Source organism: Pteropus medius, unplaced genomic scaffold, assembly GCF_902729225.1.
Source record: "Pteropus medius unplaced genomic scaffold, Ma_sr-lr_union100, whole genome shotgun sequence".
Lineage (NCBI taxonomy): Eukaryota > Metazoa > Chordata > Mammalia > Chiroptera > Pteropodidae > Pteropus > Pteropus medius.
This window is the reverse complement of record NW_024340696.1, coordinates 35,818,483-35,831,614: the sequence shown is the minus strand read 5'-3', so window position 1 is coordinate 35,831,614 and position 13,132 is coordinate 35,818,483. Positions and strand designations below refer to the sequence as shown.

At 35.1% G+C, this 13,132-nt stretch overlaps 1 protein-coding gene across 3 annotated transcripts in view; it reads left to right on the top strand.

Annotated features, from left to right (window-relative positions):
- The window catches only part of TBC1D32 (TBC1 domain family member 32), a 167,799-nt gene that overhangs the window by 47,408 nt on the left and 107,259 nt on the right, over positions 1-13,132 (top strand). For all 3 annotated transcript variants that reach the window (XM_039871447.1, XM_039871455.1, XM_039871465.1), the window contains exons 15-16: positions 1,532-1,674; positions 2,775-2,902. In XM_039871447.1, the coding sequence (XP_039727381.1) occupies positions 1,532-1,674; positions 2,775-2,902 (271 nt within the window). The remainder of the gene's footprint in view (positions 1-1,531; positions 1,675-2,774; positions 2,903-13,132) is intronic.

Here is a 13,132-nt window from a genome sequence, read left to right as displayed (position 1 = left end):
AAGCCAAAAAAAAAAAAAGAAGTTTTTCAGTAAAATGCTTTTTAGTGTTTAAAAAGTGTTGTAAATATTAACATTTAAAAGATAACATAATTTTTTCTTTGAATATTAATGAAAATTTCAAAGTGAAATATTTTAACAAAACATCCCCATAATCTCTAGACTCATAGTGTCCTAAACCTGGAAGTTACCCTAGAAATGCTGGCATAAATTCTGAGAGGAACTCAAGTGAATCACAGAAAAAAAGTGGTTTGGGCCTTATATTAGAGCTATGATAATACATCTATCAATTGGTAGGTTTTATCTATGCAGTCATAACAGCTTAGTAGTCCTAACGATGGCTTTCAGACTTCTTTCTGCCTTTACAGCATTTACATGTATAAATTACTAGGTGGGGTTCCTCTGCTATATATTCCTACAATATACTGTGCTTTCTTAATGAGAAAAATTTTCCTTCTTTGTTATAATTACTTGTTAGAGTCTTGGTTTACCACCTACTGGATTGTTTTTTGTCTTATTTACTTTTGTCTACAGTGCTTAGACAGTGTCTGGCACATCGTAGGTACTCAAATATAGTAGATAATTGGATGATTGAATGAATGGCCATACGCTCATCGATAATCTCTCTCATTGCAAATGGTTTCTCACCAGAGCTGTTTGAAAAAAAAAATTACTTAATTTTATTTCTATTTCTTTTTGTCACATATTGACTTGAAGTCTTAGTATATTCATGGATTATCAAATATTGTAACATAAATTTAGAACTTTGATGTTATTTTAGTGTCGTATCTTACTAAGACAACATCGTTAACCTGTGGTTCCTCAGTCTCTTCATGTAAAACACTATATTTTCTGAGATTATTATGTCAAATAATTTGAAAATACATTAATTTATGAAACTAAAAATATTACATTTATTTTAATGACCATTCCTATTGTTACATTTTAGTGTGTTTGTGTTTTCCTGTATATATTTTAAAAGAAAATCTTAAAAATGCTCATTCATGTCATTGGTTTTATGGTATCACAAGAAGTATACTAGTATATAAGAAAGTTTCTCCTCTCCTCTGCTTTTTCTTGGCCATTATTTTGTCTTAATCACTCTAATTTTCTACCACGATCAACACTTGAATACATTTAAGGAAAATAAAAGTGAATATTATATATAATAATAAAAGCGAAAGTAAGTATTTGCTAAGGAGAGAAAGGTTATAAATTTGCTTCATACGACATCCTCACTGTCAAGCAGTGGTTTAGTGTCAAACTGTAAATGATCTTATATTGTTGTCTTTTGACATTCATTTGTTACTTATTCACTTTTAACTTGAAGATATATTAAGCTAATTGATATCTAAGTTTTCGGTTATAATTTGGTAATACCTCATCCTTTGGGCATTGAGTTGTGTGATTTTTAAAGCATTTAACCTTGTTGATGAACTTTCTGGAATAGCAATACTAACCTATAAGTAAAAGATATATTAAGTACTTAATATTTAAAGTTTTAGTTAAAAAAAATTTACTTCTTGCTGTACAGAGAATTACGCTCCCGCAAGTATGGTGACTGAAGTTCTGCGCGTACTCTGTGATCACAAAGAATGTGCAATTGAATGCTTATATAACAACACTGTTGTTGAGGCACTTCTTCAGCCTGTGCATAATTTAATGAAAGGAACTAAGGTTGGTATTATTCACTAAAGAGAAGAAGTCTCTTATTAGGGTATTAGTGAATATTCAGTAGGACTTTATTTCTAAATTTTATGTATTTGAAATATTTTATTACACCATCTTTCTACATATGAACATATTTTATTCAAAGATTTTTTATTTTTTATTAAATTATAGTTTATGCAGTCAGTTGATTTATTAGTTATGATTGTGGGAGAAAAATACACATAACATCTTAAAAATTTTTTTTCTAGTTAGGCTTAGCTATGCTGATTGTAAGGACTGAGAAAAGTTATTCTATTAAGAAGCTATTTGCCTTGTAAGTCTAATAAACCTTGTGAATGTTATGTTATTTGTTTTAGTGGAAATTTTATAGCCTTTGGAAATATTATTTTTTTGAAGAGTTAAAGAGTTATATGAAGAACTAGTATAACTTGAGGAAAAAAGCTTATAGACATCCCAATTCTAGACATATGTATGTCTCTCTATAGTTTGTACGGTATATTCCCTCACATTATATAATTCAGTCCTCACAACTGAGGTGCAAAGAAATGACTTTGTAAAGGTCAGATATTTAATGGAATTGCTACAACTACTAGTGCTGCTGTCTAAGATATCCTTCCACTTCTATTACTTAAGCTTCTGGAGAATGACTTAAAGCTTATCAGTAAGCTAAGGCATTTTGCCTTTTGTGTTATGTAGTGGTTTTATTGGTTTCATCTCCTTTCCACACCTATTCCTTAATGCACTGAGCAACTGCTCACCTATTCATGTATTCGTTATTCATTATTCATTCAGAAAACATTAAGCATGTATATGAATATGGTATGAAGTATGGAATTCTGGGAAATTAAAGGAGTATAATAATAAATTATTTTGATGACTTATAGTTAACCTTAGTAAAACAAATTAAGTAGAGAAGAAACAAATAGAATACCTAATACAGCTTAATATAATAGAATGCCATAAATAGTATTGTGAAATATAATCATAACGTTCTTTTTGTTGTGGCAATATAACTTCATTAAACTATACTACTACCCTTGAATTTTAGTCTGTGCTATGTTAGCATGTCATAAAATCGTATAATTTGTTATATTTTTAATATACAGTCTGCTTCAAATTGCTCTGAAACAGCTTTAATTCATATAGCTGATATTTTGGCAAGAATTGCATCCATAGAAGAAGGACTTACCTTACTTCTTTATGGAGAAAATATGAACTCTTCTGAAGAAAAATGGTATGTGTTTGTTTTTAATAATTTGTAGAATTTTTACCATCTTTTCTCAATCTAATTCAAAGTTTCCAAAATGTCATGGTATTTGTCAATGAAAATCTGGATAGCTATTCTACGTAGAGTCAGGTTTCCTGACCAGCCACTAATAATGTGTTAGATTATCTTCAGAAAGTTGAAGGAGTATTCAGGATTGTGGACTATACAGGCAGAGCAGGCTTTGATATCTGTAATTCAAAAATGAGAATAGGAAGTTTCACTCTAGATGGGATATTTTTGCTCCCTTGGACTTTTCTATTTTAAGATCCCAAAGCCACACATAACTGATTCAAGTCAAACCTCAAAAATGGCACACAAGGGAAAAGCTGACTACTTCCTCATCTTCCTCTGTACCCTTACTTGATTCCATCTCCTGGCTCAGCCAACAGTCACATTTTGGCTCTGCTTCTAGACTTCTCTGCAGTTTTGACGATGTATCAAACATATGTTCATATTCATAGAATTTTTATTCTCTCTTTATAAAAATTGTATCATATACATTACTCTGCAGTTTTTATGTGTAATCATGAGCATCTTCCTAGGTAAATACAGAAGAAACACTATTCCTAACAATTCCATAACACTTTTTGATATGGCTTTACCTTAATTTATTCAGACTTTCCCTCAACTAATGGATATCAGGTAGTGTCTTGTATTTTGCCTCAAAAATAATGCCGTAATAAATGTTCTTTTACTTTATCCTGTTATATGACTGATTACATTAATTGATTTTTGAATATTAAACCAGGCTTGCATACCTGGAATAAAACTCATTTGGCTGTGGCATATAATTACTTTTATACATTGTTGGATTTGATTTGTTAATATTTGTTGAGAATTTTTGAGTCTATGTTCATGAGAGATGGGTTTGTAGTTTTTGTAATATCTTTTTCTGATCTCGATATTGTAATGCTGACCTTATAATGAATTAGGAAGTACTCCTCTACCTTTTGGAAGAGATTGTAGAGAATTAGTATAATTTCTTCCTTTAAATATTTGATGGAATTTACTAGTGAACCTATTTGGGCTTGATATTTTCTGTTTTGGAAGATTATTAATTGATTCAGTTTCTTTAAAAGATGTCAGTTATATCCAGTTGATTGATGTTGGTGTTCAGTTCAGCTATGTCTTTACTGGTTGTCTTCATGCTGGATCTGTCAATTATTGATAGAGGGGTATTGAAATCTTCAGCTATATTAGTGAATTCATCTGTTTCTCCCTGCAGTTCTTCTCTTCCTCCTTGCAGTTGTATCAGTTTTTGCTTCATGTATTTTGACACTGTTAGTTACATACACATTAAGGATTGTTGTGTCTTTTTGGAAAACTGACCTCTTTTTTATTATGTAATGCCCCTCTTTGATAATTTTTCTTGCTATGAAGTCTACTCTGTCTAAAATTAATATAGCTACGCCAGCTTTCTTTTGATTGTCAGCATGGTGTATCTTTCTCCATCTTTTTACTTTTGATAACTCTTTGTCTTTATATTTAAAGAGGGCTTTTATAGACAACATATAATTGGGTCTTTTTAAAAAAAACTATTTGACAGCCTGTCTTTTAATTAACATATATATAGTTGACATTAGAGTGATTATTGATATAGTTCAATATCTACCATATTTATTACTGTTTTCTACTTGTTGCCCTTGTTCACTCTCTTTTTTTTTCTTCTATTCCTTTTCTGCCTTATTTTATTTATTATTCCATCATATATGTGTGTGTTAATCTGTTTACATCTGAGAACATTTTGTCCTTCTGGTAATAGTCACACAGGACCGAGGTCTTTAAATGGTTCACCATTTAATCTTCGCAGTAGCTAAGCAGGGCAGGGGAGCTCTGTGGGCATCTTCATTATATAGATGGAGACATTGAGGCTTGGATTTCCTTTAGTATAAGGGGAGTGATTTTTTTTCATTTCTTTCTTTCTGTTTATTTTTGACTTATTTCACACTAATTATTATTATTATTTTTGCCTACAAAAATAACACATTTCCTGGCAGTGAGCTTGGGAAGGAGGGAGGTGGCAACAGTAATTAAGTTGAACAGCAGCTTGGAATGAGGTTTAGGCGCAGGAGCCCTGGTTCAGACCACTTGGGTTTGTATCTCAGCTCCACCACTCAGCCATTGCACTTCTCTGGGCCTGAATGTCCTCACCTTTGAATTAGCGATAATCAGCACTACTGTCTTCACAGGGCTGTTGAAACTTTAAACATGTTACCATGTGTTGAGGCACTAAAAGCTAGCTTTTAGTGTGCACACATAGCATGTGCCTTATAGAAAGTGGGCTGGTGCTGTGTGTGGTGTTTTTTTCAAGTATCTAACAGATTTTGTGGAAGGTAAACTTTCTGAAATCCCACCTATCTCAGATGGAATAAATACATTTGCATACTTGGCTGATAGCTTGGTTGGGTGGAGACCAAAGACAGGGTTACATTGTCTGTCTTCCCGCCTGCGCTATTATCAAGTTTCATGTCTGAGTTTCTTCTTTTCCAGGAGGCTTTTTTGCCTCTGAAAGTTTCTAAGCCTGATGTTTCATGAGTGTTAACTTGTTGTAGGCCTTTTTAACTTTTTTTGGGCTTTAGCTGGACAATTTTAGGCTGAAGACTTAAATCCCTTGGCACAGAGGACTTTGCTTCTATTGGGTGTTTGATCATTTCTCTGCTTCTGCTTTCTTTTTCTTGTGCTACTGTGAATTGGATGCCGAATTCCCAGGAGTGAGCCTCTGGGTCCCTTAGCTTTTCCCTCATAGTTCTACTTTTCAGTCTCTTTGTTTTGCACATAGAAGATGTTTTTGAATTTACTTTGATAATCATTTTTACTTTCTAAGAGATCTTATTCTTGGTTTGGTATTTTTCATACTTGTCAGATGGGCTGGGTTTTCCTGCCTTGGGGAGTACATGTCTCACTGCCAGAGCCCAGGGCCAGTGGGGGGAGGGCCCCTCCTCCAGAATGCTGACTCCAGCCCCTCCGACTCCCTGTCTAGTCAGGTGCCACGTGGCTGTTCTTAGCTGTGCCTGGCTTCCAACTCTGAGCCTCTCAGGCTTCCCTTCTCCAGAACAACACTGTCCAACAGAGCTTTATGTTATGATGGAGCATTCTGTATCTGCATTGTTCAGTAACGGTACCACTAGCCACCTGTGGCTGTTGAGCACTTGAAATATGATTAGCGTGACCAAACTAAGTCATGAATTTTATTTGATTTCAATTTAAAAAGTAAATGTGGCTAGTAGCTATAGTATTTAACACTCTAGAGAATAAACCTACCAGGATGAGAAAGAGTTGTGGAATGGGAGACTTAGACCACGCCTCCTGTTTGCAGCCCCACCCATGTCCTGCCCTTGGCAGTCCTGGTGTCTCAGACTATTGGACTTGGGCTTTGCCTGAGTTCTGCAGCTCAGCTTCTCTTGGGCTGCTTCCCAGTTCCTATGTTTCTCGCTGCTGTTTTCTACCTTTAAGTCACTGCCAACATCTTTTGGCTACTGTTTCTTCTCTTCTTTTTCATTGTGGGTTTATATCTCTATTTCTTGACCCTCTAAAAAATGTTTGTTCCTGTGGCTTGCAGGGAAGGTGCTAAGTTAAGCATGTGGTTTTACTGCCATGATCAATCTGCTTTCTCGGTTATCTGTTTTTGCTTAATGGCTGTGATATATTTCCATATCTCTCAGTGCGGTAGTTAGCTGTTCTCATCTATTCTCAGAGTTCTCTGCTTTCCTCTGAGGTCAGCTTTTCTATGTTATTTGGTCTTTTCGTATTGCTGGTTCTGTTCATATTTAAGACAAAATGGATGTAGATAACGATTCCTCCACTTATATTTTTTAGTAAGTTAGAGAGTTTCCAGCTAGACATTTTCTGAACAGGATTCCGATTGGCAACTTTTATATCTCATAGATTCTACCAGATAATTTTCTACTGTTTTAGGATTTTTAACTTCTTGCTGGCAGTGTATGAAAAGCATGGAGTGCCTTTTTTTCATATTTTGTCAGGACTACGCATTCAGTTTGAAAAAGTTTTGGCAACCTAATGGGTGAAAGATCTAGTTTGGATCAATATTGATCTGACTCTTTTTGAATTTGAGCATCTCATTGCTCCTACAGAGATACGATTATTCATTATTTCCGTTTCCTAATCATAATATCCTTCTCATATTAGTTATCCATTTTTTAGTTTGATTTTTCATTGACTAAAAGTTTTATATGCATACAGTAAACATGTAAAGCTTGTTATAAAAAGCAGCAATTCCTTTCTTGTTCCAGGGGTAACTACTTTTGGCTGCTTTCGATGTTTTCTTTCGATTTTCCTTCTATATCATTGATATTATAATACCTTTCGATTTTAGTTTAAGGCATTATCTATTGAGTTTTTACAATGATTTATCTGTTCTCATTACTCCATCTACCCATATACACACACCTGGCCTCCCCAGTTCCCCACCAATTTGTGCAATATAATTGAACAACAGCTTGGTTAGTCATACTATAGCCACCTTATGAACAATCTTAAGAGCCCAGCCATGTGATTACTTTTCTTTCACAATTTCTTGTTGTCTCTTTTGTTAATAATTTTTTCTGAGACCAGTCAAGATGGTGTAGAAGGTAGAGGCTGTGCACATCTCTTTTCATGACCACACCAAAATTATAACAAAACTACAGAGCAACCAGCATGCGGAGTCACCTGAGGTCTAGCTGAACAGGAGCCCTACATCTAGGGATGAAAATAACAGGTTACATCAAACTGGTAGGAGGGGCAGAGATGTGAAATGGCCTTGTTCCACAACCGTGTGTGGCAATCGAGAATCGGGAGGCTATGTTGGCTGCAGAGCCCCCTCTCCCCGCCCGAAGAGTGAGAGGTCCCAGCTCCACACTGGGCTCCCCAGCCTGGGGTTCCAGCACTGGGAAGAGAAGTCCCCACAATCACTTGTTGTGAAAACCAGCAGAGAATGAGGCTAAGATGAGGGCTGCGGAAGTTTCAGATGTTCCTCTTAAAGGTCCACACCTGGCCTTACTCACTGACCAACTCATTCTCTCTGATCTCTAGCACTGGAGCAGCTGCTTGAGGGGTGCCAGTGACATAAAGGGAGGCACTGAGATGTCAGGCTTCAGGGCAAGGGCTAGAGGGGCAGCTTTCTCCTGGACAGAAGTGCTGGAGGTATCCATTGTTACTTTGTTGAGCTTTCCCTGTTCCAGCCTGTGGAAGCAGGTGCCACCATAGCTGAGTCACCATCAAACTGGATAACACAGGTCACTCTGTCCAGAGGATTCCTTGGGACTCCCCATCTCTCAACTTGTGTGCCTGCCTGAACTACTTACAGTGGTTTATTCCATACAAATAGGCTGTCTTGGCATCTGCTGCAGACTTTCCTAAAATCTCTCAAAGGCTCACAAAATCCAAAGAAGCAACATCTGGCTTCAGCATGCTCTGTACCCCTTGCTGAGCAGCCCCAAGCCCCACACTAGTGGCAGCCAGCCTTGGTTTCTGACTTGGCCCCTCAAGGCACCTATAAGCCTAATACAGGTGGATGCCATCTATGGATTGCTTGGTGACTCTTACTAGGTGGCCCTGAGGTGCATAGGCTGTGGCTGAATTTGGACTGCTGCTGGACCCCTCCCAGGACTGTGCCACTGGGCCCCACAGCACACCTACTACGTAAAGTCAGTCTACTAAGACTGAGAGACTTAGATGCCCTACCTAATGCATAGAAACAGACACAGGGAGGCAACCAAAATGGAGAGACAAGGAAGCATATCCCACATGAAAGAAGAAAACAAAGCCCCAGAAAAAGAATTCACCAAAATGGAGACAAGCAATCTACCAGATGCAGAGTTTAAAACACTGGATATAAGGATGCTCGAAGAACTTAGGGGAAGAGTAAGTGAATTCAGTGAGAACTTTAACAAAGAGAAAACATAAAATTGGAGATGGAAAACATAATAATCAGTCAGAAATGAAGAATACAGTATCTGAGATGAAGAGTACATCAGGGAGAATCAACAGAGTGGATGAAGCGGAGGATCGAATCAGTGACATAGAGTATGGGATAGCGGAGGACACTCAATACAACAGCAAAACAGAAAAGCATCCAAGAAAATAAAGATAGTTTAAGGGGTCTCTGAGACAACATTGCATAATAACATTGGCATCATAGGGGTACCAGCAAGAGAAGGGAGAGAGCAAGAAATTGAAAACCTATTTGAAGAAATAATAATGGAAAACTTCCCTAACCTGGTGAAGGAAATAGACATACAACCCCAGGAAGTTCAGAGAGTCCCAAACAAAATGGACACAAATGGGCCCACGCCGAGACAAATCATAATTAAAATGCCAACAGCTAAAGACAAAAAGAGAATCTTAAAAACTGCAAGAGAAAAGCAATTAGTTATCTATATATAAGGTAGCTTATTTCTTAACAGAAACTTTGCAGGCCAGCAAGGTGATGAAAACCTAGGACCTGCAGCCAAGAAGATTACTTTACCCAGAAAAGCTATCATTTAGAATCGAAGGATAGATAAAGAAGTTTCCCAGACAAGAAAAAGCTAAAGGAGTTCATCACCACCAAGCCAGTATTACAGGCAATGTTGGAGGGACTTCTTTAAGAAGAAGAAAATAATATGAATCAAAAATATAAATAAAGAATGGCAATAACTACATATCTATCAACAAGTACTTCAAACGAAAGAGAATTAAATGCTCTAATCTAAAGACAGAACTGAATGGATAAGAAAACAAGACCCTTACGTAGGCTGCTTACAAGAGACTCACTTCATATTAAAACACACACACAGACGGAAAGTAAAGGGATGGAAAAAGGTATTTCATGATGGACCTAGAGGTTATTGTGCTGAGTGGAGTAAGTCAGAAAATCAAATGCCATATGATTTCACGTATATGTGGAATCTAAAGAAGAAAATAACCCCTCCACACACCAAACTCATATATACAGAACATTTTGAGGGTTACCAAATGGGAGGGATATTGGGAGGGTCAATGAAAAGAGGGAATGGATTAAGAAGTACAAATTGGTAGTTACAAAATAGTCATGGAGATGTAAAGTCTAACATAAGGAATATATAGCCAATAATGTAATAACTACGTACGGTGTCAGAGGTTTATTGTGGTGATCACTTGTGTTATATAGGTGTCTAATCACTATATTGTACACCGGAAACTAATATAACATTGTATGCCAACTATAACTGAAAAAGAAAAAAATGTTATTAATAGTGAAAAAATTTTTTTCTTTTGTTGGGATAGTTGTCAATGTACTTAACTTTCACTGCATTGCTAAATTAGTCTTTCCTAATTAATTAAATCTCTTAGTATGGTCAGACAAATTCTACTAATTTAATTTTGTTAAAGGCATTTTTTTTTTTTTTTTTTTGAGCCTTCCAACCTATTTTATTTAGGACTGATTGCTGCCTTGGTTCTGGTGCATAGCTTTTATTCTGGTAACAACCTTTATCATTATTAGGTGGCTTTATCTCCCCCTGACCTTTCTGGAAGCTTTTCAGTCTTATTAGTATTCTGAAATTTTATGTTGATGTTTCTTGATATAGTTCTTTTATCTACTTGATGGATATTTTTAATATGAAGAGTTATGTCTTTCATTTCACTGAAAACAGTTGGATTACTTCATTTCGCCTATGTGTGGTTTTCTTAAACTCTTTTTATTTGGATTTGAACTTTTTTATCTTTCTGTTTTCTGTGCCTCTCTTTTGTTTCTTTTTTACTTTTTAAAAATCTTCCAGAAAATTTCTTCTGCTTTATTTTCTAGCCCTTCTGTTGAAATTGAGGTTTTCATTTCTTGTGTGTGTGTGTGTGTGTGTGTGTGTGTGTCCGTGTGTGTGTGTGTTTAAGAAGAGCACGTTCTTTAGCATCCTATTTTTATTTCATGAATATAAGTTCTTTTAATTTCTCATTTTCTTTTTTTCTTCCAAATTGATTTTTCTGTTTGTTGTTTTGGTCTTTCACTTTTAAATTAGAGATTTTTTCATATATTTAAAAATCAATAGTAAAGCTGCTTAAATATTTTACAGGAAGATGAGACATCACTTGTGGCCTTTGCTCTAGAACCTTGCCATGGTATTTTTTGGGGGAACCTCTGATGTCAGTATCTTTAGTCTTTTCTTTCTTCTGCTCAGATTCCATAGAGAAGTCTCTCCGAGTTAGCCGGCAGAAGGGAGTATAAGCCTAGTGCACTGGGTAGAAAAGGTTATGGGTCTCATGATTTAGTATATAAACTTTGATTTGATACTCTGGTACCCTTTACTGTTCTTGATCTCTGTCCACCTTCCAAGAGATACACCACAGTGGCTACATGGGATGTGGGAGGGAAACTAGAGGTCAGACTCTCTAAAACCAACTTTCAGAGAGCTCTTCTATTTTCAGTTCCACTTTTATCCCTAATTCCAGATACATTTGGTGCCACCAATTTGAGTTTTTTTGAGACAGTCTATTAACTAAATCATGTTGATTCTGTTTTCTACACTGGCTGATGATTCAGTTTTTCCAGGTTCTGAATTACATGTATTTTCTGTTTTCTAGGTTCCAAAATTTTGTTACTATCACATTTTTTCTTCTTGTCCTTGATAGCTATAAAATTCTTCTGAAAATTCCCTTTACTTTTGCATTTTAGTAGTTTTGAGAGGGAGCAAATGCGAATGTATTTGTTCAACCTGCTGTATTTAACTGGATGTATTTTTGTAATTCATATGTAACAATTCTTTTTTTTTTTTTTAATTGGAAAGACTAACCCTTTGTCACGGGTTCTGATGTTTCTTTATTGTCCATCACATCCCTAATTTATTTATTTTTTCTGCTTGATAGATATAATTTATCGTATGCAGTCAGGTTTTTCCCAATCATTGTCTTTATGATTTCTAGGTTTTTTTTTTTTTTTTAAGAAAGTCTCTACATTGACGTTAAACAGATAAGACATAAAATATCAGAAAGAATATCTTCAGAATTCTCATCATGCATTGGTTAAGAGTTTCCGATTATTTCTATTAGCAAAAGACTGGTGTCATCTCAAATGTCCAATAACAAGAGGCTAGTTGATTAAATCATATTCACACAAAGGAGCACTTAACAGCTATTCAAAGGGAATGAGGAATTTTTTAATAAACTGCTGTGGAATTACCTTTAGGACATATTGTTAAATGAAAAAATAAAACAGGAATGTTTATAGAATGTTGCCTTTTATATAGTAGAAGAGAATATGAATAAATAAAATTATATTTTTTCAAAAGGGAATGATGAAAGGATAAAAATAATGAAATAGTTTTAGGGGAAGGGAGAAAAATATGTGGATAGATAGTTATGGATGTAGTACATCTTGTGTTATACCTTGATTGTACCTAGATTTGACTTTGGACTCATGTAGCTACTAGCTGTTTTACATACTAAATGTAAAACAAAGCTAAAGTAAAAAAAGTCAAAAAAAAATTCAGACAAATGGAAAGCAGTGAACTTAACTATCAAACAATAAAGTTAGTAATATACACATGCAGTGAAAAGAATTACTTCAAGTGACCTAATTAGGTTGAATATTTCTGGTGGGAGGTATTCTAAGGTAGAAAAAAAAAAAAAAGAAAAAATCTTCAAAGTAATCTTAAGCTGCATTTAGTATATTTTGAAACTATTATGCACATATTCTAAGATATAGCATAAGGAGCTATGATTTCAACATAAGAGAAGAAATAAAAGTATAAAGTTAAAAAAATTAAACTTGAATTTTAAATTCATAATAGAAATATAAATATGAGCTTATTACTTATTTTTCTTTAAAAATGACACTTAGAACTTGCACCGAAAAGGCCTAGAAGTAATGGCAAGCCCTTGACAATGAGCTGGCAACCAGATCGTTGTCTCTATCTTTTGCTCTAAGAGGCAGGGGTCCTTGAAAAAATAGCTGTTTCCTGGTTAGGCCAGTAAATGTGCAAGGTAATCCTGGAATATGTTACTATTCTAGGCAGTAAGAAAATTATTTAGGATTAATGGGATGGGGTAGTGTCAAAAGTACCTCTAAGCTACCAGAGTTTAAGATGGGCAATTTGAGGATCAAGAAAATAATGACTGCAGTGGATTGAAATATATAAGATATAAAAAACATGAGTTTAAATAGATAGTAAAATATAGAAATTTTACAAAAAAGAACTTGTTACTCATGTGATTTTGAGGGTGCCAACTCATTACTTTGTAAATTGA